The 27966-nt window shown below is 48.2% G+C and overlaps 3 protein-coding genes across 4 annotated transcripts; 2 read left to right on the top strand and 1 right to left on the bottom strand.

Moving 5' to 3' along the window:
* Nucleotides 1-323: 323 nt before the first annotated feature.
* mfsd2b (major facilitator superfamily domain containing 2B) lies at nt 324-15369 on the top strand. The gene is made up of 15 exons (XM_047021766.1): nt 324-431; nt 886-1283; nt 5055-5180; nt 5272-5396; nt 7451-7574; nt 8947-9025; nt 9156-9340; nt 10724-10814; nt 11847-11968; nt 12492-12575; nt 12708-12791; nt 13095-13204; nt 13996-14139; nt 14524-14700; nt 15074-15369. The coding sequence occupies exons 2-15, from the start codon at nt 903-905 to the stop codon at nt 15120-15122; spliced, it is 1881 nt and encodes a 626-aa protein (XP_046877722.1). The 5' UTR covers nt 324-431; nt 886-902; the 3' UTR covers nt 15123-15369.
* Nucleotides 15370-15566: 197 nt separating this feature from the next.
* On the bottom strand, nt 15567-21196 carry LOC124468797 (WD repeat and coiled coil containing). Of its 2 annotated transcripts, none has more exons than XM_047021765.1 (4): nt 21027-21196; nt 18285-20193; nt 17424-17544; nt 15567-16848 (listed from the first exon to the last, which is right to left on the bottom strand). In XM_047021765.1, the coding sequence occupies exons 2-4, from the start codon at nt 20190-20192 to the stop codon at nt 16658-16660; spliced, it is 2220 nt and encodes a 739-aa protein (XP_046877721.1). In that variant the 5' UTR covers nt 20193; nt 21027-21196; the 3' UTR covers nt 15567-16657. The 2 variants fall into 2 exon arrangements, with proteins under 2 accessions (XP_046877721.1, XP_046877720.1); XM_047021764.1 differs by lacking the exon at nt 21027-21196 and adding an exon at nt 20469-20558.
* A 306-nt stretch (nt 21197-21502) lies between these two features.
* On the top strand, nt 21503-27653 carry fkbp1b (FKBP prolyl isomerase 1B). Its single transcript, XM_047022032.1, has 4 exons — nt 21503-21680; nt 22242-22289; nt 26623-26735; nt 26841-27653. Exons 1-4 carry the CDS (start codon nt 21644-21646, stop codon nt 26967-26969), a joined length of 327 nt encoding a protein of 108 aa, XP_046877988.1. The 5' UTR covers nt 21503-21643; the 3' UTR covers nt 26970-27653.
* Nucleotides 27654-27966: the final 313 nt, after the last annotated feature.

The following is a 27966-nucleotide window of genomic DNA, read 5'->3' as shown; positions in this document are numbered from 1 at the left end:
TATTGTAATGTGGTGGCCTAAAAAGGGGAAATGAATTAAAATAATTTATGACTATCTTATAACCTGGATGGCAAGTCAGCCCGACGCAAACATGAAACGTTTTAGATTTTTTTTTTTATTACGTTGAGAACGTTCAAAGTACAGTTATCACCGTGTATTTATCCAAATGGCATTAAATTGAGAACATTGTGTTTCAGTTGAATTAAGGGATGGCCAATAATTCAGTCATCTCTTCACCTCTGTTGTGCCTAGTTACCACCGCTGAGTGGAGCAGTACTCTGTTGAAGACGAGGATTATACATTGAAGTGCAACCGCACTGACAGTTTGTCCTCTGCAGTCTCCTTCTCCTCTGCTGGGATGAGCATCCGATTCAGTCTGACTGATTCTCGCACTTGCTGACTGTGTAAACAACAATTTTCTCATCATTCTGGTAAGTCAACCCATCTTTTTACAAAGCCTTTCTAATTGTTTAGTTCAGTTGCACAATTGGGACAATTTCCAGGTTATGACTGTACTTATTTCACTCTCCAAATATCACCCTCCATAGCTTTTTTGTTTTAATATTGCACATTAATGCATCTGGACTACTACTCAAAGTAATTGGAAAAACTCAGCATTTCGTTTATTTTAAGCATACAGTAGATTGCAAATGCATGTACATGATAAACAGAGGAACTGGAGAAGACCTATAGGAGGGAGGATTGGGTCTCTCTGTGTGTGTGTGTGTGTGTCCTATACCGTTAGGATGGGGGGATGGTTGTGTGTGTGTGGTGTGTGTGTGTGATGTGCATATGTCCCACACTCTTAAGTGAGGGTGAATTGTGTCTGGATGTGTGTGGGACCCCTTGCCTGACTCTGCCTTTCCACCTCTGGCATTGTTCCAGCCCGCAGCAGCATGTGAATGGCAGCAGAGAGGAGCACAGCCACAGAGGCACAGGACCTTCCCGCTAGCAACCCTCCTCCTGCCACTCAAACAAACATGCACCCTCACAACCAGAGTCGCACGCGCACACAGAAACACACGCTCACTCGGAGTCAGAGCCACAGTCACACCCAGACCCCACCGCAGACACACACACAGAGGCACGCACACACACTCGGTCACGCCAGACGTCACAGTCACACCCACACGGACCCTCAGGGACACACAGCCAGTCAGGAGTCCAGTCAGGCAGCTGCTAACAGACACACAGCCATGGCCAAAGGGGAGCGGCTCACACAGACCCCAGCAGGGAAGCTCATGAAGCCTCCAGAGCCCACCTTCACCAAAGCTCCTAACCAGGTAAGCACTGCACCCCAGAACTCACACTGGGATCCTTGTATGTGACTGCTGGACTGCTGTTAGTACAGTTCTAAGGGGTTTGAATTGTTTAGTTGTTTATGAATAATGCTTGGCTAGTTTCTTTCGGGATGGGAAGGTTCATAAAGCCTTTTTCTGTCTCTTTTTGGCTGTGGGAGGGACGGTGACACGACTCCAAGTTCACCTTGAGTGACTTTGTGGAGAAGCAGGTCTGATGATGGCTGTCTAGGTACAAGCAGGAAAAGAATGTGAAACAGTGTGTGTGTGCGTGTGTGTGTGTGTGTGAGCCTGTGTGTGTGTGTGTGTTAGCCTGTGTGTGTGTGTGTGTGTGTGTGTGTGTGTGTGTGTGTGTGTGTGTGTGAGCCTGTGTGTGAGCGTGTGTGTGTGTGTGTGTGAGCCTGTGTGTGAGCCAGCATGAGTGCTGTGCCATGTCTGTGAAGGTATGTGAAGCCGTTTGCTTGGGAGAATAAATGGAATGCTTACTTATTGATGCTGTTCCAGAGTATATGCCCACAGGCAGAACAAGCTAGGCAGTGACAGATGGGAGTCACATCTTCAGTCTATATGTACTGTCCCTGTGAATACAGAGAACACGTCATGTTGAAGATACCTTGTTGAGTTTAGGAATGTTTTTCCGGATCTGTCTGCCGAGGTCTCAGTGCTAAGGCAGGATGAATTGGCAGAACATTTAAAAAAAAGTAGGACATTGTTGATGGTGATACTGTTGGTCATGACTTTATTGTGCTGTACATTGAAAAAAAAGAAAACATGAATCTTAACATGAATCTTTCTGGTATGTAAGTTTGTGTGTGTGAATGAACATGCGCATGCAAGGAGGAATAGCTGTCAGTTGTAGTTTCAAACATGGGTGGCAGCGTATGGAGGCTTTGTGTAATGTGTTTGTTGCCTGAGTGAATTATACATAAAGAAGCGTATGGGCTACGCAAATGCTGGTCCCGCTAATGGCTCGCTTGTCAAAATAAGGGTCTTTACCCGGCGCCCCCTTGTGGTCACTGTAGAGTTAAGATGACAGGTTAAGGCAGGAGGGGCAAACTGAGCAATGAACTGTGTGTTACTCTTGAAGGCCATGGTGCATCTATGTAGTCTAATGTGACTTTTTCTCCTTGTCTGCTTCCAACGTAAGCACTTACCCTGCGCTTTCTTGTCAGGGCAGATTTAGGAGAAGGGATAAGCATCTCAGGACACCTGAGTACCAGACTCATCACAAGCCTGTTGTGATGCCTTTCTGGTTGTTTTCTTACACAGTTTCCAGCTCAATTAGGCCCTTGTGATAAGAAGAGAAGCTCTTGGAAAGGCACCTTACGTTTCTCTTTACAGGGTATTGCCGATTGTTGTTTTCTTTTTGTCAGCTGGCACGTGACATCCATGTTCATGCAACCACGTTCATCCCCAACCTTAAACTCATCTGCGACAAATATATATGTACGTCAATATCCAGTGTGTTTTTGTTTTCTTAAAGCCCCCATCTGGCCACAAGCAAACACAAGCTCAGGCTAAACATCAGTTTTGAGTCTAATGAGAAACAGCTCAGAAAATCCCTTTCACTGTAAGCCTTTGAACTGGTTAATGTTTTCATCATAGCAGCTTTATCTATGCTACCACACGCATATTCACTCTGGACTCTCTGACACTAGTGCTGAACAAAACATGAAATATCCTCGCTAACATTCAGGGCGACACATTTTAGCATTCATCCTCTGTTTGCGTCACACTTGGCCTGAATCGCACTTGAAACATCCAGGCACGTTGTCCACGACGGCTTTACAGACTTGGTTGCGTTTCATCAGTTAAAGTCTAATTAACTTTGGAAATTAACCCCACTTCTTCCAGCCCCGACTCTGCTGACTGCTCAAACTTTGGAGGATGTTTATCGGCTTTAGTAGTGAGCAATTAGCAGTGTGTGTGTGTGTGTGTGTGTGTGAGCGTGCACAGTGAGGGAGTTAGATAATGTGTGTCCAGATAGCATTGGGGATATCCTGTTTATGTCTGTGGAGATAAATCCTCAGAGAAAGAAAGACAGGGTTACGAGTGTGAGACAGACATTCATGTCTTCACCAGCATCAAAGGTGAAGCCAGTTGATGGTGTAAAAGAATGAGATGCATAATCTTTCTCTGTTCAAATTATTTTGAAGGCACTGACATGTAAACTGCACTGAAGGATCCTATCATTATATGTACTTTAGGACTCTCCAGCTTGTTTTACCTCTTTAAACTAAATACACGGACCTCTTCTTCAAATAAGATCCTGTCTATGCCTTGACATGGGACCCATAGTTGATGTGAGAGAGGCTGTTTGCGTTGACTAGTTTTGCATATCATCAGTTAGACAGAATTCACCGGAGACCAAAGACTTTTTATTTTTCTCTCCAATTAGAGATAATTGCAGCGAGAGTGGGAGTGGAAAGAAGAGACAGAGCAAGTTTTGAAGTCGACCGACGTGCAACTCTTTACTTACATCTGACCCGCTTGGCCCGTTTGAATAATTACACAGCTCCCTCCTGGTAATTGTCATCCTAGAAACCATCAATGGCTTTATGTTGAAAGAAGGACCGGAGGAAGAAAAGTGACTCGGATAATGACAGTCTTCTGGTCTGAGCTGTGGTGGTTGTGTGGTGATACTCTTCTTTGATGTTTGAAAAGACTATTCGTGGGTTATCCTCGACATGCTACGTGTGTGTGCATGAGAGTGTAGCCAAGTGGTTTGTATGCAACACAGGTTGGAGAGAGTGTTGGAGTGTGGCTGGATGAAGGAGAAGGAGAGAGGGAGACGCTGGAGTAGAGATCTAAAGTGGTGCTGTTGTGTTTAGGGCTTCGATGGATGTTTGTGTCTGTCTCTGAGATATTCAGCAGTCGTAAATATCGGGTATTCCAGGAGGTGGTTTGAGTCCTTACTCGGGTATGAGGATGAGCGCGTTGCACAGACAAACACACACCACACACACGACATACCGTACCACACTAAACACATGAGATGGTTTTAGCAGAGGGGGTTATGGAAGCAATGCTGGGGATGTCTTAGCAGTGTGCTCCATCGTGTCTGGAGATAACCACAGTCTAAACTGCAGAGGGTTGATGCTCTCTGATCCCATATCACACACATCAACTGGGAGCTACACCACAGGAGGGGTCTGTCGTCGGGCTCTGGTGCTGGGGAGGGGGAGAGGGCGGAGGACCAGGGGGAGATAGATGATCAGGGTGGGGGAGATGGGGTGTGGTTTGGGGTGGATGGGATCCAGATGTATCATCTTCCACCAGCATTGATGTTGGCTAATGACGTATCCCTTCTGTACCAGACTCAAAGGTATAGACCATCCCATGATATCACCAACAGGACTACAGTTCTCTTAATTTGACCTCATAATGTAAAAAAAAACACACACAAAAAAACATGAATATTCCAAGATGACATCACAATATACAAAGCTTTTATCCCACTTAGTATTCCTTTTCTAGGCTGCATTCAAATGACTACTGATCCTTAAATACACGTACATGCTTATGTGTCCTTGAGCTAAAAGGTTGAGCTACAAATGGATGGCTGACGATGTGAGTTCTGTTGGTGGTGACCTGGTATCGAACATGAACTCTACCTCCTTACCCTATTCCACCATCTGTTGTTGCCACACATGGCCAATACAATCAAGGATACACTTGCCCATCCGATTCTGTTGATCTTAACCGTGCTAAACTCCCTCTCGGGACATGCTGACTCTCTACTTCCTGTTTCCACAGACAGACCTAAACCAGAGGTTGTCTGTCTGCAGTAAACTGTGTTTTGCCATCGGAGGAGCACCCAATCAGGTGGCCGGAAGTGCCACCGCCTTCTTCCTCCAAATCTACCTGCTCGATGTTGCTCAGGTACATTGTGCGTGTGTGTGTGCGTGTGTGTTTGGGGGTGGGGGGGGGGTGCTGATTCACTCACGCCTAGTTTTATCCATCAACCCCACAGATCAACCCATTCCAGGCATCCATGGTGCTGTTCATAGGGAAGACCTGGGGGGCTGTGACAGATCCAATCGTGGGCTTCTTCATTACCAAGACCCCATGGACCAAGATTGGCAGACTCATGCCCTGGTGAGAACCCTCTCCCCCCTGGATCATTCTACTCAGTGTTTGGTTAGTTCATTCCACGGTTCAGGTCAATGTTTTCACATTGAGTTGGATTACATGGAAGCTGTATATAGCCCTGATCTTGAAACACCGTAAGATGCAAGATAAGTGTCTCTTTTAGTTTTCAACACATCAAATTCAGCCTCAACCCAGTGTTAAACATCTCTGTTACCTTAAGCATGTGTGTGTGTGTTTGAGTGAGTGTGCCTACTCTAATCTGTGTTAGCACAAGGCCAGAACACTGTCGTGACACCGTTCACTTATTATAATTACAGAGAAAGTACTTAGTGGAGAATCTGTGAGTTGAGAGCTGTGTGAGCCATAGATTACCCACAGGCTCACAGTGCTGGAGGCAGACCAAGACCACTGAGCTGACCTGAGCCACACTCAGCGCACAGATGCTGTCGTCTGTAAATACTGCTGTTTACTATAGGAGAAGGGTGAGAAAGGTGTGTGTGTGTCTGTGTGTCAGTGATGTCCGCTGTGAGAAAGTAGGACCCTCGTTTGGATGTAGGAAACCCCCCTAGATCTCTCTCTACAGGAAGTCCCCTTGTTCCTTAGGTTGACATCACCATCCAGACAGGAAGTGATCACTATCTACACTTTGTCCCGAACACAGGGGCGATACCCAGCTGCTACCCCTGGGTGCTGCTGTGTTTGATGTCTTAGCGACCGCCATGCCGATCTAAAGGAACACTTAGATAACAGCATTCCTAAGTCCTTTTTTAATAGACGCTCAGTGTTTCTTTCCAAATCCTCCTTTGCCTGTTACCTAATACACCAGCCTAATAAACATGAATAGGGAAGTAAAATATTTCCGAAAGTCTGTGTTGAAATGCATGTGGTTGCTGTTTTTTGTCAACAAATAGACCTTTCCACCATGTCCCACACACGTCCTATGAGCCATCTTGCAGAACATTCTAACTGTCCCCATTCAGTCCGTGGGCCTTTCATGTCCTGCCTTTCTGCAGCTCCCGGTGATGTCACAACCTTTGTCTGTCAGAACAATCAGTGGGAGAGACAGAGGGGCAGACCACTGTGTGACAGGCAGGACTGGACTCTGCTAGAAGCAGACACTCCTGGTCAGGCACTACCTCTTTCTCACTCACAGTCTTTCCATTCCCTCTCTTTACGCTTCCCTTCCTGTTCGCTCCCCTCGCTCTCCCTCCCTCTCTGTGTTGGGCTTGGGCAGTGCAGAGAGGGGCAGGGGGTTAGATCATGGAGACCTGTAGGTGCTGGGTGCAGAGAAAGCACAGGTGGGGTCAAACACCTTAGGGTCATGTCAGGTCAAAGTTCCTGGCCTATGGTGTAGACTTACAAAGTAGTCACCAATATTTCACTCACAGTAAAAAAAAAAAAATCTGTGTCAAAGTTTTTGTCAACAGTGGTTGTGTACGATCACCAGGTAAATTGTAGATGTGTTACATTCTGTGTATGAAGACCTGCAACTGCAATGAGGAGAGCTCTGTGTTAATTGGAATACAAAGCAGGTCAACATTGTAGATTACAGTGGTGTATGGACAAACAAGTCAGTGTGGACTTAATCCACATCCCCCTCCTCCTCCTCCCCCTCTATGATATGCCCAGCTGTTCCCCTAGCCCATAATAAAATGTACTAGTTGTATTCATATGAATTATACATAGCTGACATATCCCTCCACATCCTGCAAACAGCACAACTCAGCAGAATTATTTTGCTCTGCTGGGAATATCTGTGTGTGTGTGTGTGTGTGTGCGTGCAACGCCTTGTCCTAGGAGCGCTTTCCTGGTCATGTGGGCTGACAATCCTGTGGTACATATTCTCCTGATCTGTCTCCACATAAACCCATGACAGATTCCTCTTGTCAGATACACAAACACATCCATTCATCACTGACACGCACCAAAAATAAAAGCAGACTTCTACCCCTGACTTTTGTCACCCCACTCTGCAGGATATTTGTCCTTTGTTTTCCTAAGGGAGATGGGTCTTAAGTCTATGACCACCTGGTTACCTGTGACTGTGCCTCTCTCTGCAGGATGGTGGGCTGCACACCGTTTGTGGTGGTGTCCTACTTCTACCTCTGGTTCGTTCCTCCCTTCACCCACGGAAGGTTCCTGTGGTACCTGGGGTTCTACTGCCTCTACCAGACCCTCATCACTGTGAGTACCAACTGCTATAGGAACCTTCTGGACAGAAGGAGTGAAGTACAGGATTTTGAGTTTCTGTTGATCCGTATTAGACTCTGGCATCAACAGCCACAACCGCTCCTGAGAGTGGAAACATAAGATCATAAGGGAGAGGTGGAGCGGATGTCAAACCAAAGCTCTGAGATATGGGACCTCAAGGGAGATGTGTATTTATTTGGGTTTACTTTTGTTGCAAAGGTCCAGCCCAGTCCCCCCCCAGTCTCTCTCTCTCTCTCTCTCTCTCTCTCTCTCTCTCTCTCTCTCTCTCTCTCTCTCTCCTGGGCTGTGGGGCTAACTTCTCTAACATGTGCTCCGGAGCGTGGAGACCACATTAGCCACACTGTGGTGGCCTATAATGACATGTCATTCTAACTACTTGATAAGTATACATCCAGGCCGGCCGGCGACCGCTGGGTGGCTAAATGCTGGTTGCCACTTTTAGCGGCCCACCATTGTCTTTGTGTGTGTGTGGATCTTGGAAAGGACAGCTGTTAACACTTCAAAAGCCTTTGTCCATTAATAAACAAATGCAAAGAACACAGATATTTCATCAAGAGCCAGCATAATCATCTGATTGGCTTATTAGGTTTTTGATTAGTCACTTGACTTGTTATCTTCCTGCTCCTACTGTATCATGTCGTTCCTAGGCGCATTCAAATCTATAAATGGCATTCCATTAAGGCCCCACAAATGACATGCTGTGCTGGGACAGGCCAGGGTAAAGGACTGGAGTTGTCTCTGGTGGTTGCATGTGTTTTGCTCATGGCTGCGTGTGGATGCTGATGGCTGGAGCACAATGCTGACTGAGCTGATATGTTAATTACAAAGTGAAGACTGAGGGCTGTGCTTGCTCACTGGTGCCCCACTAGTGTGAGGAGGAAGTGAGGTCAGGTGGCTGAGCGGTTAAGGAATCGGGCTAGTAATCAGAAGGTTGCCGGTTCAATTCCCGGCTGTGCAAAATGACGTTGTGTCCTTGGGCAAGACACTTCACACGTTTTGCCTCGGGGGAAGTCCCTGTACTTACTGTAATTTGCTCTGGATAGGAGCGTCTGCTAAATGACTAAATGTAAGTGTAACCGATACTCGGACATAAATGTAAGTGTAGAGGACGACACAGACAGGGTGAATTGGAGAAATGCATCTTGAAGAAATCGTGTAAATTTGGCTATATGCTCACGACAATGATACTAATTTCCGAGGAAAAATAGGCCAGGTCTAGAACTTCCAGCAGACTTGTAATAACTACTAAGTTTTCTCTACTGGTTATGTGTCGATGTTATGTGTTGCGATGACTCAGTTGTGTTTTCTCTGTGTGTTTTCTCTGATGCTGGCTGGATGGATGCAGTGTTTCCACGTGCCTTACTCTGCTCTCACCATGTTCCTGAGCACGGACCAGAAGGAGAGAGACTCAGCCACCGCTTACCGTAGGTCTCTCCACCTGCCAGACTGACACGCATCCTTATCTGCTCTTCCTTCTTTCCCGCTAACCACCTATTGCTGCTGTCTCACAAAGACATGGGGTGATAATGTTGAGTTTTTCTTTTCTGATGACAGGGATGACATTGGAGGTTTTGGGCACTCTGGTGGGGGCTGCCATCCAAGGACAGATAGTGGCCAGCGCCCACACCCTGAAGCACTGCCCGCACCAAAACATGTCTGCCGGTCACCTAGGCAACAGCAGCAGCGGGGCGGAGATCGTCAGGAGCCTCGTGCACTCGCAGGACTTCCTGTCACATGCGGTGAGTGTCAGTTTGTGACCTGAGCCCAGGTGTCCCTACGATGCTCCGGTTTGATCCTAAATGAAACTGACGTTGGTGACCTCCTGTCCAGATCGGGTCTGCCTTTCAAAGCTGCCCTCCCTGAACGCAATTTCTTTACCGTAAAAGGGGAAAACACTGTCCAGAAGCACACAAAAAACATCTTTCAGGGTTTCCCGAAGCACTTTTCAGTTAAGGCGGTCGCCTGCCGCAATTTAAATAACTTTTTTATTTAAATAGTGATATCCGCTGTTGTCCTGTTTTCTCCATTCCGTTCCAAACCGTGACCAATGCCAGTCACCCTTCCCTGCAGAACGCATTAGTCTATCGCACAAACTAGCACCCATCCCCGGTCTGACTGCAAACCCCACCCTACCACCTTAACTAACACATTTTCTGCGGGAAACCCGGCCTATTCATGTACGTTTGTAGGAAATGAAGTTTATTATTGCAGTCTGTTTAGTGCCAAGAGAAAGCAGGCCTCACATCTTATTCAACCATTGATTGGAGGAGGGTGATTTGATATGTGAGGCCCCCCCTCCCCCAACCCCAGCCTATGTGGACACAGAGAAGCTCTCTCCCAATACCAGAGCCCCCCCCCCCCCCCCCCCCCCCCCCCCCACACTCAGAGAGCCAACCTCCGTCTGGGGCTCAGTAAACCTGCCTACACAAACATGACCGGGGCAGCAGTGGAACCCCCTCAGTGTGTTTCTGGGAGGTGAATCATACCAGATCAGCGTCGGTTACTGTTCCACGTTGGCCTCGGTCGCACCGCAGCTATTCGGGGCTCTGCTGGTTCCATGCCATGGGATTCTGGGTAAACCCCGGTGGAGGCGGACTTCTCACCAGTCAGAGGGCTCGGTATCTGCTCTCCAGTCACCCGCCGGATTCCTCCATGGTCACGGGCAAGGGTGGCACAAAGTCTGGTCGCTCAGCAGCCTCTCGGAAATGGAGAGCGTTTGATGTGAAAAAAATAATAATAAACCACTCCTCTATTTATGCACCACATGGAAAAACAGCAAACAAGATGAAGTTGTTTAGGGCAGAGCAGTTCCTGTTGGGGTTAGACGTGAAACCATCTGATCTATATTAGGCATTTTCCTGTTTAGGCTTAAATCTGTAACGAGAAGTTTGAAGAAGTACACTCTTAAGTGCTGGTACACTTGTTCAGTTGTACAGATTTGGAAAGCATTGACACATATGAGCTGTCACATTCAAGCAGGTCTGAGGTGTAAGGAAGTGAAGTGTGTTTGGCAGTCTGGAAGCTGGGGAAGGCTGGAAATAGAACTAACTTTGTGTCTGTGTAACCTCAGGAAGACAGCAAGAAATATGTTCACATTCAGGTGTTTTTGGGTTCTCTTGCAGAAAGAAGTGTATATGATAGCTGCTGGGTGCATAGGAGGAGTGTTTCTTATCTGCACCGTTGTGATGTTCCTGGGAGTCAAAGAGAGAGATGGTGAGTGTGTCTATGTGTGTGTGTGTGTTCTCTTTTCAATCTCCTGTTTCATTCTAACCTCATTACAGAATCGTGCAGTGCAGTATTATTGTGCTTGTTTTGAACAGTCTTTCTGGACTGTGGTCCAATGTCTACCTTGTGCTTTCAACACTATTTTCCAGTCCTTATTCTGTGCTCAGAATCAAAGTGCCTCCTGTGTGGAATGAGTGTCAATGAGCTGCTGATCTGACTGTGAACCTGTCAGCGGTGGCTCTGTGTGTGGAAACCCCCATCAGGAACTAACAGAACATACACTGCATTGCAGGGGCAGTTATAGTGTTGCTGGAGCGAATCCTCCCCCCCAACCTCCCGCCTTCTATTACAGCCCCCCCCCCCCCCTTCAGCCTCTGCCTATACCAACCCTCCTCCAGCCCCCTCCCCCCCCCCTTCAGCCTCTGCCTATACCAACCCTCCTCCAGCCCCCTCCCCCCCCCTTCAGCCTCTGCCTATACCAACCCTCCTCCAGCCCCCTCCCCCCCCCTTCAGCCTCTGCCTATACCAACCCTCCTCCAGCCCCCTCCCCCCCCCCTTCAGCCTCTGCCTATACCAACCCTCCTCCAGCCCCCTCCCCCCCCCCTTCAGCCTCTGCCTATACCAACCCTCCTCCAGCCCCCTCCCCCCCCCCTTCAGCCTCTGCCTATACCAACCCTCCTCCAGCCCCCCCCCCCCCCCCTTCAGCCTCTGCCTATACCAACCCTCCTCCAGCCCCCTCCCCCCCCCTTCAGCCTCTGCCTATACCAACCCTCCTCCAGCCCCCTCCCCCCCCCTTCAGCCTCTGCCTATACCAACCCTCCTCCAGCCCCCTCCCCCCCCCCCCTTCAGCCTCTGCCTATACCAACCCTCCTCCAGCCCCCTCCCCCCCCCCTTCAGCCTCTGCCTATACCAACCCTCCTCCAGCCCCCTCCCCCCCCCCCCTCCCACCTCTCATGACTCCTAAGGTCTCAGCTTGGCATTCGATCCACACGCAAGTGGCATCTCCTTCTGTCCTTCCAGACCCGTACGCCCCTAAGACGGACAAGCCGATCCCCTTCCATCGGGGCTTCTTCCTGGTAATGAAGCATGGCCCTTACCTCACCCTGACCGCCGCCTTCCTCTTCATCTCCGTGGCCATCCAGGTACGCGTTACACACAGTCATGGATGTGGAGCACTCGTTGCAGTCTGAAATAGACAGTGTTCAATGCTGATTCGATCAGTGGAAGGAAAGCACGGAAGTGTATTTAAAGTAGCTCAACTCGAGCGCAGAGCTAAAGCGCTGACATAATCCTTCAAATCTGAGAACTACTTACAGTTACGTAGCCACAAGGCAATATTATGTTATTACTTATATATATATGTTGACGTTAATAACGAAATGATAACATAAGCTAATGTACACAATGTGTCCCTGGCTTATATATGATCAAGTGGTTCTGAAGATTTATTCAAAATCCGATTCAATGTTTCAGTTTAACCTTTAAAAGTCCTACTTACAGTATATTTTATGCACTTCTCGTCCACTCATCAAAGAGGGAATGTGAGGATGAATCGGTTCAGGCCCTGTCAGCAACTTCCACAGTGACTTGGCAGTTGGCAGAGAGAAAGAGACAAAACTGAAGAGACGATAATGTTTCTGAGTCTGTTTCACGTCTGGTTTCCAGTTGGTGCAAAGCAACTTTGTCCTGTTCTGCACATACGCAGTGGACCTCCGCGACCACTTCCAGAACATCGTGCTAACCATCCTGGTGAGTGCTGGCCCCAAGTCGTCTCAGTTGCATGCGTGACCCCTTGACTGGCCACGCTATCCCAAGGTCAAAGTCCAGGTCACGTGTTGACCGTGTGTGAGTGCGTCTGCTGAAGCTGCTGTGCTCTGCCAGGTGTCAGCGGTGGTGAGCATCCCCCTGTGGCAGTGGTTCCTGGAGCGCTTCGGGAAGAAGACAGCTGCCTTCTGTGGCATCACTGTAAGCCTCGTCCTCCTGACTTTAGTTGGTCGTGTTTGAGATGGGAGAGTAAATAAGAATGCTCTACTGATGCTCTATTGATTACCCTCGCCCCAGTACTGCTAATCACCTCTCTCTTCTTGCGCTCTCTCTCTCTTCTTGCGCTCTCTCTCTCTTCTTGCGCTCTCTCTCTTTTCTTGCGCTCTCTCTCTCTCTCTCCCCCTCTCTCTCCCCCCCCCCTCTCTCTCTCTCTCTCTCTCTCTCTCTCTCTGTCTCTCTCCCCTCCTCTCTCTCTCTCTCTCTCTCTCTCTCTCTCTCTCTCAGTGGATCATGCCGTTCACAGTGATGCTGGTGTTCATCCCTAACCTGGTGGTGGCATACGTGGTGGCTGTTTCCTCAGGACTCAGCGTTGCCGCCTCGCTCCTGCTGCCATGGTGACCGACCCGTCGGGGACATCTCAGTGTTCCATGTTTACATTGAATCAGTTGAACGCAGCACTAGTGGTAACTTGTGGGTTATGGATGCAGATCCCTACAGCTCGGTGCCAGAGTGTTTGCCTGCTGATCAAAAGGCTTTGGATATAAGTGTCTGCAAAAAGACACATTCAATTACATTGAACAACCCGCCAACAGCAATACAGCAAACAGAGGTTATTTCCAGACAGTAGTATATTTAGAAGCCGGATTCGTGATAGTGAGCTTGTAAACTGGCAGTGGAGCATCTTGACCTCATCCGTTCAGCCATGACACCGCTAGGGCATACCCATGATGTCACTGTGAAGACCTCGGCTATAAACTCAACATGCTACACCGCAGCAAGGAAGTCCTCTGTACTTTGACCCTCCCTTCCCTGCCCCTCTGTTTTGCTCTCGCTCAGCCTCCCCAAATGACAGGTTCTCCTGACGGGTCGAGTCCGTTTGTTTACCCAGCGATCCCCATCTGTGGCTGACGGCCGAGCTCCGCTCATCATCTAATCCTGTTATTAGGGTCCTCTTTTCAGCCTGCCGTAAAAGTCGACTTTCCTTCGCAGTCAGACGGACGGTGCCGTCCTGGCTGCTGGGGCAGCATGCAAGATTAAGGAGTAGTGTTGTGGGTTTACTAGCCCTGGGTAGACGTTCCCTTGGACACAGATCAACTAACACACACACACACACACATACAGACACACCAGAAAAGGATCAGGTGAACTATGTTGACTAGCTTGTGTGTGTGTGTGTGTGTCTCAGGTCGATGCTGCCCGATGTGGTGGATGACTTCAGGCTGGCTAACCCCTACTCTAAAGGACATGAGGCCATCTTCTACTCCTTCTACGTGTTCTTCACCAAGTTTGCTGCTGGCATCTCCCTGGGTGTCTCCACGTTATGCTTGGAGTGAGTCACAGCCTACAGGCACACACACTCATATCAACAGCACACAAGGACATGCTTTATTGCGACATACATTTACATTACATTTACATGTATTCATTTAACAGATGCTTTTATCCAAAGCGACTTCCAAGAGAGAGCTTTACAAAAAAGTGCAGAGGTCAATTATCATAAACGAGAAAAAAAAAAAAAAAAACATTGCGGGAAGCCAAAACATGAGCATACATGGTGATAAGCAACCAAGTGCCAATGGGAAGAAACACATATAACCACACTCTCCTCAAATATAGTTCATAGTTTGACCCTCGTTTTGCTGTGTAATGCAGTTGCTTTTACCCTATGGGTGTAAATGTGGGCGGGGGTAACTGGATGCGTGCGCATCGGCAGGTTTGCTGGGTACGACACGAGAGCCTGCAGACAGCCAGCGGCTGTGGCTTACACCCTAAAGCTGCTCATCGGCGCCGCCCCGGTGGCCTTCATCGTGACAGGCCTGGTGATCCTCCTCCTCTACCCCATCAGCGAGGACATCCGTCTGAGGAACAGGCTGTGTCTGGAGGAGCTACGGTGAGGACCGCACCTCCCTACCCCCACCCCCCACCCACCCCCCGACCTGTCTGAGACACACATTGGCGGTTAGGGCTCAACTTCCTGGATTAAGTCCCAGATGAGAGAAAACATTGTTTATATGTGTGGATTCTCTACTGACAGGGTTTGTCAGCAGGCCAGTTTGATCTGTCTGGGTGTATGAATGCTCCGGGCCTCCCCAGGCACCAACGCCTGTTTCGCAGCGCACGGCTGTAACCATGTCAAAATGGCTCTCCGCTTTCATTTCCTAACGTTTGAGAAAGGCAGGGCTTTGGAAAGGCATCAGCCCCCCGCTGCAAAGATAGCTCTCACATACTGACAATCTGAAATGTAATATCATTGTTCCTCACAGGAAGCAAGGCCTCCGTACCAGGACACTGGAGGACCTGAGCAACGCATGACCTGGGTCTGAAGCAGCCTCACCATCAGATTCCAGTGTGGAGCTGGAATGATTTTTATTAGTGTATGTTACACTGGGGGAAAAAAGAATCCTGTTTTAATGTAAACATTTGAGTTTGTTTCTGTATTTTCACATGAACCTGTAATGTATAGCCATCATGAATATTATATAAGATTACCTAATTTATATAAATGAATGTATATCACTATTTGCTGTGTTTAAGCCAACATTGCTGGTGTCTGTGAATGGTATCGAATTTAATGACAATACCAAAATAAATGCTATTTACCTTGGTTAGAAGATTGGTTTCTTCATGTGTTCACAATTTTGTGGGCATTCATACAATTAAGACAATGTAAACCGCACCAGTTGTTTATTATTGGTTGATTTATAAATCTCTTGCACCCCCTAGTGGCAGTTTAGCACACCTCCCAAGCCACCTATACTGGCAGTACTACTTGCATAGAACAGTATCTAGTATATAAATGAAATGCCTTTTAAACATGTAAAGACTTTAATTTAAAATAGTCATAACACACAAAACATCCTTCACAGTTGCAAAGTGTAGCTATAGCAGCAAAAACAGGACTGTATCATCCAACCTGCTCACAGCCAGTAATCTCATTGCTGCCTTTCAGAAGTACATGTAAACATTCAGATTGAAAGGTGGGTATTTCAAAAGCACAATTATCATCTTAAACAGAACAGTAAAAAAATATATATCCTCAGGTGAACGGAAAATAATAAAAATCGAGTCCTTGAATGCAGCCATGCCTTGTTTTTGTGTCAACATGCAGAGATCATGGGTATGTGAAGTTGGAGAGTCGTGTTAGAATGGGAGGATGATGGGTTCTCTGGGTGCTATGACGAGGCCCTGCAGAAGAGAGGCTGGGGTGTCTATATGGAGGCTGGGGTGTCTATATGGAGGCTGAGGTGTCTATATGGAGGCTGAGGTGTCTATATGGAGGCTGAGGTGTCTATATGGAGGCTGAGGTGTCTATATGGAGGCTGAGGTGTCTATATGGAGGCTGGGGTGTCTATATGGAGGCTGAGGTGTCTATATGGAGGCTGAGGTGTCTATATCGAGGCTGGGGTGTCTGTGTCGAGGCTGGGGTGTCTGTGTCGAGGCTGGGGTGTCTGTGTCGAGGCTGGGGTGTCTGTATTGAGGCTGGGGTGTCTGTATTGAGGCTGGGGTGTCTATATCGAGGCTGAGGTGTCTGTGTTGAGGCTGGGGTGTCTGTGTCGAGGCTGGGGTGTCTGTGTCGAGGCTGGGGTGTCTGTGTCGAGGCTGGGGTGTCTGTATTGAGGCTGGGGTGTCTGTATTGAGGCTGGGGTGTCTATATCGAGGCTGAGGTGTCTGTGTCGAGGCTGGGGTGTCTGTGTCGAGGCTGAGGTGTCTTGTGTCGAGGCTGGGGTGTCTGTGTCGAGGCTGGGGTGTCTGTCGAGGCTGAGGTGTCTATATCGAGGCTGGGGTGTCTATATCGAGGCTGGGGTGTCTATATCGAGGCTGGGGTGTCTATATCGAGGCTGGGGTGTCTATATCGAGGCTGAGTTGTGGTTATTGGTGCTGCCCTGGACGGGACTGGACGGACAAGACCCCTCGGGACTTCCAGGAGACCTCAGGGGAGATTTCCTCTTCCCGTTCCGCACCGTGAGCTCTTCCTTGGGCTTGAACGCCAGCGGCACGAAGCCTTCCCCGTCAGCCACCAACACCACCCAGAGCGGACCTGCAGACAGTAGAGAAGGCTCACTTCACTCATGTGTCCACTGTCTCTACGTAACACAGCTGAGCCTCGCTGCACGATGACAAAGTATGACCATGCCATTGACACAACCCCAACGGGTCGACCAGAAAAACAAAAACAAACTGCTCAGTTGACCGATGGGATTATACCAACTAGGAGTATTTTAGAGTTCTATTAGCACACACACTTCTCGCGTGGAGCTGTAAGCAGCTTGCTTTTAAGGCTTTGTAATCTCATCAATGCTGTTAATCACTTCCAGTAATAGCCTGCATTCAATTCCTCCCTCGACTGAAGAACAATTTCTGCTGTCAAACCTTTCTGTTTAAAAAAGTACATCTACGGCTAACATCTACACGTTACACATGCACCATTCCTACCTGATGGGGCTAGGATAGCCTGACCTTAACGGCCCTTCTTTTGTACTAGTTCCCATTAAACAAGCCAAGTAAGGTTGGTTTTCTGAGGAATTGCTCGTCAGTACAAACGCGTGAGGAAGCTGTGAACACGTGCTGGGAGAGGGGGTGCCGTGAAGGTGAGCCCGGACGTGCTGAACGTACCATACATCATCTCCACTATGGAGGTGTTGAAGAGTTCCTGCAGGACTCGCAGGGACAGCTTCCCCTCACACAGCAGGACCGGCCTCCTCTCGTCTATAAACACGTTCTCAGACAGCTGCTTCTGCACACGGGGGAGGGGGAGAAAGAGAGGGGGAGACGGAGGGAGGGATGAGGGGGGAGGAGGGGAGACAGGGGGGAGGAGAGATAGGGGGAGGGGGAGGGAGGAGGGGAGACGGGGGAGAAGGAGAGATAGGGGAGGGGGAGGGGGAGGGAGACGGGGGGAGGAGGAAACGGGGGGAGGAGGGAAGGAGAAATGGGAGGAGAAGGGGGGGAGACAGGGGGGAGAAGGAGAGACAGGGGAGGGGGAGAGAAGGAGAGGTAAATGAGGGTGTTCATCTCCTTTGCTTGACCCTGTGGTGAAGACTATCTTTGCAACACAAACAATGTCTTAATCTGGTTAACAAATAATAATCTGGCAGTGGAGAGCTGGCAGCTGACAATGGGTGTCACCCTATTAACCCTGTGGGCCTGTGGGGCTCTGCATGTATACAAGCTTTGCACGTGTGACCAAACACCAATTCACTTATAGGCAAGTGTATGATCCCATTAACTGAGGTATTTCCATACGAGGTCTTTCCATGGTGTCGTGTTATCCAGACAGCAGCAGTAAATTAGTAATCTGATGACATAAAATCCTTCACCTCAAAAAACCTCCTCCCATCAGTGTCTCACCGTAAATCGACTCTAACAAAACCCTTTTACAGTGACATCCATTGAGCCATTTTTTCTTGAATACAACAGAGGATGTCTTTAGCCTACAGTATCAACTGAAAGAACCCACATGTGCAGACAAGCGCCTACCTGGCATGTGACGTTGACATAGGGGGGCTCGCAGGCATTGGGGTAGCCCCCCTGGGCCTTCTTCCCGTTCTGGGTGAAGTCTCTGATCTCTGCCAGGCACTGCTGCATGTCGGCGAACCGTGTAAAGATCCTCTCCATGTTCTGGCTGAGCTGGTCCACCGGTCGCTCCTTAGAGAGGCAGGTGGTCTTGGGCAGGGTGGGGTCGCTGTGGAACTTGTCCGCTGGGTCGAAGCGCGGGGAGCTGGGTCGGCTGGACTCGCGGCTGGCCTGGCCGGTCACGGCCAGCGAGGACATGCGGTGGACGTGATCCATGTCGAAGTTCTCCACCGTGACTGAGGAGGCACTGGAGGGGGCTCGGTCGGAGAAGTCCGTGGAGCTGGCGAAGGGGCTGGGCTCAGGGCTCCTGACCTCCTCCACCAGCCTGCGCCTGCTCCCAGGTGACGCAGATGAGATTACAGCCCCGCTAGGCAGCACCAGCTCCTTTATCCCCCCTACACGCTCTCGCTCCTCCTTGCTGGAGGACTCAGAGTGTCTCCTAATCCCGTGGTGGAGGCTGACGGGGGAATCGGGGTATCCTGGGCTCGGGGAGCAGGCTTTGGGGGCTTCTCCGTCGTACACAAGCTCCTTGTAGGTGATTCTCAGGAGGTACTTGTCAGTGTTGGAGGAGGGGAGGAAGGCGGGGTCGTTGGACTTCTGCTTTCCCACCATCATCAGTAGCATCTTGTCAGTGAGGAAGCACACTCCCTTGGGCCTCTCGTTCTTCTGCAGGGAGATTTGCTGGACGTTGGGCATGGCCGAGGGCATGATGCAGTAGACCAGTACCATGTTACACGTGTTAGACGCCACTGCCACCGTACCGCCCCTGGGGTCAAAGGCCACGATGTCCGGGACAAGGATGCCAGGAATGCTGACCTTACGGGTGGTGGTGACCTTCCGTTCGTAGGTGACCAGGATCAGGTGTGAGGAGTCCTGCCCGGAGCCTGTCAGGTGGTCCTTGCGGCGAAGGTGGATGAGGGGGCTGGGGTCAGAGCGCCGGTGTCTGGCCAGGATGTGGGTGAGGTCCATGGGGCCTGAGTTTGAGGAGATGCAGGACCTGTCAAAGTTAAAGGACCTCCTCCGGTCCAGACAGCCGTCCTCATCCAGCAGGACCACGGGAGAGCACTCCCCTGACAGGTTCTCGCCATCTGCGGGCAGATCGAACGCCATCCCCGCGTTCAGCCCACAGATCCTGTCCAGGGGCAGCTCTGTCGCCACGGCCACCTGGGCACCCCCCGTGGACTCGATGGCGCAGATGTAGCCGGCCACGTCGAAGACGGGGCAGAAGGAGCACGGCACCAGACTCTTCTGGATGTCGTTCCAGATGTAGGAGTGCAGGGCGCTGCCTATAGCGATCACCAGGCGCATGCCGTCCTGGGTCCAGCAGGCACAGTGGATCAGTCCGCTGGCTCGGATCTCCGCCTTCACCCGGCGGTTGTCCACCCGGACGGAGAAGAGCACCGAGGCGTCCTTCTTGGTCAGCACCGCCAGAATGTCCATCTTAGGGTGCCACACGCAGCCCTGGGAGAGCAGGGGGAAGGGCTCGCTCATCTCGCAGGTCTGGGTGCACAGCAGCTTGTTCTGCTCCAAGGAGCTCAGCTGCAACTGCCACACGGTCACATGCTTCTTGTGCTGGACGGCCAGCAGGGCCGCGGAGCCCGAGCAGCACAGCGGGCCCCAGAAGAGCCCCAGCACGTGCTCAAACTGCCCGATGACGTTGGTGTCGCCGAATTTGACTTCCCCATTGACGCAGCAGAGAGAGGTGAGGCAGACTTGCTTCCCGTCCGTCCACGCTAACCCGTGGACTGGGTGGATAGCCTGGTGGAGAGTGTTCAGTCCCGTCCGTAACAGCTTGGCTTTGCCCAGATCCATACTGACAAGAGAGGGGATCACAGGTTAACCCGACGAACGAGAGGAAATGAAAGAAGTATCACTCAATCGGCAACATTGATGAAAGTGAAAGGAGGATCCAAGCCTTGGGTGAGGTTGTCATGCAGGGGACTAACTAGCTCTAACAAGTCACCCCGGCTGCCATCACACACTAAGAATAGGAAAAGCCTCTTCCCTGTGTCTTTATCAGGGTGAAATCCTTAATCCCCCCACTACATGAGAAATGGACTGAGCTGCTTAAGACCAGTGTGACCTTACCTACGCAGATCAGTGTACATAATACACTAGTATCTTGGGAACCAACCACTGTGGAGGAACGTCACATTACCTGTAAAGCAGGGGTGTCGAACTCCGGTCCTCGAGGGCCGCTGTCCTGCATGTTTTAGATGTTTCCCTGCTCCAACACACCTGATTCAATTAAAAGGGTTGTTATAACGACCATTCATTCGAATCAGGTGAGCTGGATCAGGGAAACATCTAAAACATGCAGGACAGCGGCCCTCGAGGACCGGAGCTCGACACCCCTGCTGTAAAGGATTGAGGTATGTCACTTAGGGGGCGGTGCTATAGGCTACAACAAGCAGGATTGCTAATACCTGTGCCGTCTAACGTAGCCAAGCTTTCTGTTGATGTTCGTGAATATAAAGGCTTCACTTTGAGTTGGGGTTGTTTAGAAGTAAAATGCAATAATACCACGTTTATTTAATAAAGTTCTAGGCAGTGAACATTGATTCGTATCTCATTAACATAGCATCGTGACAGCAACGAACGGCTAGCAGACAGCCATGCATGAACACAGAGAAAGAATGCACTTACGACGTTGACACTTGACAGACGCTTGCGATATGTCAACGTTCTTGTTAATGTGATAAACGTATTTGTGCAGATAATACCAAATTTCTAAAACAAATCATTAACCAGTTTCCCACGTTTAGTTTACTTTTTCCCGGCTTGAATAGTTTCTCGACGGACCTGGAACTGAAAAGTTTGATAAAACTGGGAATTATGGGATTTGACGTTTTATAACTTTTCTACGTTATTCAGATGTTAAACACAAGATGGTGCTGTAGGATAGGAAAATCGTATTTTGTTGAAGGTATGGTGCTTGAGGTAATGGATATAAAATACAATTAAAAAGTACATTTTACAACTCCATACGTAAGTGTATATTAATCTAGAGATCATTTGCTATTCACAAAATAATTGTCAAATATTTGGCTCAAATACCACGGTTTACGACGACATTGAGCGGACGTTTAACATCTCATAGTAGGGGATATCTTCACCTAGTGGTGTAATACAATCTTGCAGAAGCAGACCTATGTGGATCTGTGCATGAATGGTCTTACTGTAGCTTGCACAGTAGCTACCAGTATAGCTATATAACCTGCTTTTAGTTTGCTTTAATTACCATTGTTTATATATTTTTCAAAATGGGTGTGGACGTCGAAACAATATCTCCAGGAGATGGTGAGTTGATTTATCTTTGTTTCTGTTTCGTCATGTAATGGGAATAGGGATTGTTCTGCAGCAGTTTTTGTTTGATTGTTTTCAGATTGTCTTGATAATGCGATATTCATGTTCTGAATTTGCGTTTTGTGCAAGCGACGGCGGTGCAAGGAATTACAGTCTAATAACACACTGTAACAGCTTGTACAATTTTTAGACGGTTGTGAGCGGCGGTGGCTTGTCCTCCTAGCCCAGAACAATCTTTCCAGAACTCTCGAAAACCATATTCTGCAAGATGCTGCCTCCAGCAAAACCTTCACTTAACGCGCGAGAAAGATAGCCTTGATATAAATAGTTGTACTTCGTCAACGTTTGATTTTTATATTGATTTAAACACACATTGCTCTATTATTTTCAGAAAATCTCAAGGCAGGGTTTTTTTTTTTTACTCGACTAGACTGTGGAGGAATGTCGGTATTTGGGGGGAATTAACAATATTTTTTTATTCAAGTCGAGGACCTTCTTGGACACAAATTATTTCTGTGTTTTAATTAATTAATTAGTCATTTTTCTTCTTAACAGGAAGGACTTTTCCAAAGAAGGGCCAGACATGTGTGGTACATTACACAGGTAAAGCAAGCAAGCAAGACTCCTTTCTGTTGATTCCATCTGTTTATAATGTTTACATCTAGCCCCAATAACTTGTTTCACTTCAAATGCTGAACAGTAATTCAAAGCCACATTTACACAAGTTCAGACTGTTTAATGAACTTATTTCAAGGAATTATCTGCACAATTCCCCTTAGAACAAAAGGCCGCTGGACTTAAAGATAAGGATGAATCCTACAGTGAAACAGGATGATTGTATAGTATCCATGTAACAAGTTAACCCAGATAGTGTTTCTCTCCCGTCAACCTTTTAAAGAATTCTAAACTCTGATTAGTAGAAATGTGCAATAACAGGTAGTTTTACCATAGCCATGATCCATGGTTACAATCCGGTCACGGTACTGACACGGATGATACTCTACATGACTGTATTCCATAAGGAACTGACTGAATGAAATCTGGATGAAAGGCTGAACATGCAAAAAGACATAATTGAAGACCGGATGTTTTATCTTCTTACTTCCAGGAGATTTTTTTTTTGTGGCGCCAGTCTGATCCCTCTCTCCAGGAGTTATTACGAATGCTGACAAATATGTTAAAAAATGTAGAAAACGCCACTTTGGCCACACTTTATCTTGTTAAGTGACCAAACATCCCCTGAAAGGGTTTCTGCTTAAGTTAATAGATTAAAACATTGTCTTGGTTGGTTGAGGTTGTCGAGCAGTGCTCCTCTATTGGTCTCAGTGGGTCAGCTGCAGCTCAGTCTGTGGGCTCGGAGGTCCTCTACTGCAGCGCCAGGCTATATTAAGGCCTGTGGAGCTGCTGTGTTGATGTCTGCAGGGAAGCTGACCCTATTAGAGGAGCGCTAATGCTGTGTGTGCTTTCATCGTCTCCTCTCCCTGTCTCTCTCTCTCATCCTGTCTCTATCCCTCTGTCTCTCCTCGCCCTGCCTCTCTCCGTCCTCCCCCCTCTCCCTGCCTCTCTCCCCCCCCCACTTCTCCCCCCACCTCTCCCTGCCTCCCCCCCTCTCTCCTTGCCTCTCTGCCTCCTCCCCCTCTCCCTCCCTCTCTCCCTCCTCCCCCTCCTCCCCCTCTCCCTGCCTCTCTCCCCCCCTCTCCCTGCCTCCCTCCCTCCTCTCCCTCTCCCTGCCTCCCCCCCCCTCCCTGCCTCTGTCTCTGTCCTCTATCCAGCTCAGCTGTTTGTGCCAGATCCAGGGAATAATGAAGCTTTCGTGTCAAGCCAACTGGAAGTAGATTTATTAGCCTAACACAGCTACCTTTTTTTGCTGCAAACTCTTTATTGAGTTAGCCTCGAGTGTTATGCAGGGGGTGGTTTTATTGAAAGCATGATGCTTACCACGCTGTGTAAGTGTGGTGACAACCACTCACATTATGGCTAAAAACAGACAACTCCTGGAGAGAATCCTTGAAATCCCAAACCAAGCACAGTTCTGACATCATAACCTTCCTGAGCAACTAAGCAAATAGTTGGTTAGATGCGAAACAGCCAGATCCACTTCATAGTGTTTAGTAGTGTCTAACCCTAGAGTTTTACTTTACTTTCTCATCAAGATATTCAGTGCTTATACAAACATGCACTTGGAAGGCTTTGTGGTCTGTTAGACAGCATTTCATCCACGGTTCTAGGAACCTAAATTAGCCTGGAGGTCACTCTGTCAAACACAGGCCCTTCAGAAGGGCCCACCCAGTCCTAACAGGCAGAACAAATCAATGATCTCTCGTGCCCGGTGGTCTATTCATGGAAACACTGGGTTCTGCCTGGAGGTTCTGCTTTTCAGTCGCCTGTCATCACAGCTAGGTACAACACTAACAACGTTAAGTGGAAAGAGAGGCCGGTAGGAGGAAGCTGAACGAGGTTTAGTGTGGGAACTTCCTGCCACCCTAGCTGACAGGAGTTTAGTTGAGGTAAAATCCTTAAACATGCTGCTGGTGTGATGGATGATTGATGACTTGTGATCATAGTATTGTGGATGAAGCCGGGCCTTTTCCCCTGGCCTCACTGCCCTGATGTCATAAAGAGAAATGAGGCGTCTCTCTCCACGTTGTAGTTGAGCACTGCTCCCGTGAAACGTGACAACTTTGCCACTAGGCCACTTGGTCAGGGTGTCGCACTGAAATAGAAACAAACATTTCAAGGATTGAACGTGTCTTCTGTGGAATGCGGATTTTTTTGAATGGGGGATAATTGGTGCAGTGCAGAGCTGTGTTGGTGTGGTGAGTTTAGGAGTTGTACGCAAAGTAGAATCACGTATGGTGGGTTCTGTCCATTAGCAGAACTGTTCGAATAGTTAGACCAAAAATGTAAGCAGTTGTTGCCCACTCCATCCCACCTATGATAGACAGCCTCAGAGGCGGACTCACACACACACAAAATTTATGATTCTTTTCTTCACAGTTAAAACAGCAAAGCGTCATGGCTCAGGTTTAAACCAGGCACGTCTTTGAAGCTCATAACCTACGTTAGCCGTGACCATGTTGCCTAATTAAACGCTGAAGAAATGAAACCCTACACCCTCCTCATCTTGCATCTCCTGAAAGATAAACGACGCATGAACAGGTTTTCTTGACGTTGACACATTTGCGTTTGCAGCCCTGAGATGTGCCAACGCGTCTACGATAGTGTGTCGTAAGCAGATGGCATACGTGCGCTATCTGGTTTCATCGGGGCCTCGGCTGCGGAGGCCGTGTGGCCAGCCTGCTAGACAGGGGCTAAGACAGGGATACAGTAAACAGGGTAAAAATAGCCCCCCACCCCCCCCCCCTTCACACAGCGTTTCCAGATAGCGTCGGACTCCTACTGAGCTCTGAGCTCTCACGCTTCTTAAGACAGAGTGTCTGGGGCTGGGGCTGAGCCGCAGGAAAGGAATGGCCCAGCCTTGTTTCAAGACAGCTCATTTGCAGGGACCTCACCCCAACTCAGCTCCGGTTCTATTCGACCACTGGGCTTGTTGGCTACAACTAAACTCTCTATTCGTCTGCTGATCACCAACACACAACTGTTTTTCCCTTTGATCTGTACAGTTTGGACCCTCAGATACTAGTGGAACAGGAAACCACTGTAAATTATCACAACACTGCTCATTTTTTGGTTTCAGCCAGAAAAGCCAGTAAATGTTTTTTTCCTAAATGAAAGAGCTCAGACAGATTTAAGATAGAAATAGGCTGCAACAGAGGGCTTGTGGTTTGCCAGTGGGAGAGTATTAACAGATGGTCGTCACCCAGACCTGAACCAGGGAATTTCTGTAAGACCCATGCAGGCATGTCCCTTGTGACTCCAGGCCAGGAGCCCAGTGATATCTGTGCAACAGGGATTCCTGGAAGCATCAGCTCCTGCTAGGCTAAGTTTAGGGAGGACTGTAAGGGGAGAAGCAGCCAGTACAGTACAAGATTCATCTCTCTAGTTGGCTGGTTTTAATGGGAACTATTTACGCTGATGTTATGTCTGTGTGTGATGGAATCATTGGTCCATCTCGGTGGGACTGTAGATGACCAAGGACTGCTACATTAAGAGATGTTCCATCTGACACTAAAATACCCTCGCCACCATTATACACGGCGATGCTTTACAGGCTGGTGTTGATTATTTATGTTGTCTTACCCAGCGGGATATTTTGGGGGATCTGGGTTCAGGTTGATATTTGATACCGTGGGTAAGGAGAAGGTTTCTGCTGTGTCTGTGACAGGCTACTCCTCTGAAAGGATGGCACTTGGTTCCTCAGCCTTAACACACTTCTTTTTTTGTGTGCTTACGAAAGACATAAATATCTCAAGTTTGTCATGTATTGCAGTGGTTAAAAGCATTCTTTCTGTTGTGGAAGTGTCCAATGAGGTTGATTGTATTAGCATGCCTGAATGGTCAGCAAAGTTCACGCACACGCACACACAGGACAAACTCCCCTGTGGTCCAGATGCAGGCTAGCAATGGCCTACTTAACTTCAGAAAAAAATCTACTGAATCAGGCCAATGCGTCATATTCCACATTCACTTGTCCATTGAAACCACTGAAACAAGCGCAAGATCAGAATAAGTAGGACCACTGGAATCAGTCCATGGTTTTAGGACATACCTAAAATATTAAAAGCTGCCTTCATCTTTGCTTTGATGTTGAAATGCTTTTCCGACATGAAAGAAAGGCTGTGTTTGGTCTTGGAAACAAGGGAAGCCAGAACACACACAATGCTTAATTTGAAGAACTGTAGAAACATCTAACTAGTGTGTAACAATGGCGTGTATGTGAGCATTTCCTGTTTGTGGTGTTTAGACAGTACAATGGGAGGTCTTTTATATCGTTGACGGTTAAGATGAATGAGACTTTGTGGTCTCTCCGTGTCAGGGATGCTCCAGAATGGGAAGAAGTTTGACTCTTCTCGAGACAGAAACAAGCCCTTCAAGTTCAAGATCGGACGGCAGGAGGTGATCAAAGGCTGGGAGGAAGGAGTTGCACAGGTGAGACAAGACACCTGCAGTAGAACACTCACACACACAGGTGTCACACAGCACAGTGGTCTTACCTTCATAACCCCCTCTCCCTCCTCTCTCCACACCCGGCAGATGAGCCTGGGCCAACGGGCTAAGATCACCTGTACACCGGACATGGCATACGGAGCGACGGGCCACCCAGGGGTCATCCCTCCCAACGCCACTCTCATTTTCGACGTGGAGCTGCTGAAATTGGAGTGAGGGTGACGATGTCTCAGGTTCAGGGGGTCATGTGGTTCAAAGGTCACAGGGGCTATGTATTCCACTCCCTACTCTCAACGAGAGGGATTTACAATGGACTGGGCCACCCCACCACAGAACAACTGTCCCCTCCTTGAATTGAAAGCTTCTTCCACTCAACACTTAAAAGAATCTACTGCTTTGTTGCCAACTTCTGTTAACGTAGATGCTGCTTTTTAGATGTTTTACACTCAAGATCCCATTTCTTTGTCTTAATGTTTTATGTCTTTAGGCTTTATTGTTTATTTCTTTCACTTTAGGTTGTATATTTTATTGAATCAACGAATTACAAAAGAGTTATCTGATGAAAGCTGTAATGCACTGCAAACAAACATACTGCCTTACTGTTTAAAAAAAGTAGGGTACATTATGGGAGGACAATATTCTGTATCTTAACTGGGCATTAACAAAACCACTGTCTGCATTGCCACTTTGATAAAAAAAAATATATATATCTTGCTGTATGCTACAAATGATATTGCTGTGTTTAGAATATTTTGTATCCCTTCTAAACATTTAATGCAAGTGCACAACAGAGGTCGTTCAAATCCAGTACTGTACAGAACTTCTACCGGCCACAGCTTCTAACCATTTGATCGATCAACTTAATAAAAAAATGGTGAGAACTGCGTTTGTTGAAATTGACTTCAGACTCATTTCTGTGTGTTTGTATGAGAAGAAAAACAGGTTAGCTAGCCCTATATGACACAATCAATTAATGTATGCCCGTATTTATCCAAATCTTCCACTAGCAAATATAACAGTAACATTAAGTATATATGGTTCCAAGGATGGTTGTCAAAATTAGTAAAATGGTGAATTAAACTAATGTATCTTTGGGTTAAAAGGGTTCCCGTTTGATAAATAGTGGAAGCAACTCCTCCCTCATCTGGCCAGATCAGAACATTGCATTACGGTTTATTAAAAAAACTACGTTGGAGTCGCTAAGCTGAAATCA

This window comes from Hypomesus transpacificus, chromosome 6 (assembly GCF_021917145.1).
Source record: "Hypomesus transpacificus isolate Combined female chromosome 6, fHypTra1, whole genome shotgun sequence".
NCBI lineage: Eukaryota > Metazoa > Chordata > Actinopteri > Osmeriformes > Osmeridae > Hypomesus > Hypomesus transpacificus.
Note: the sequence above shows the minus strand (reverse complement) of the source record. Positions and strands in the feature narration are given on the sequence as shown.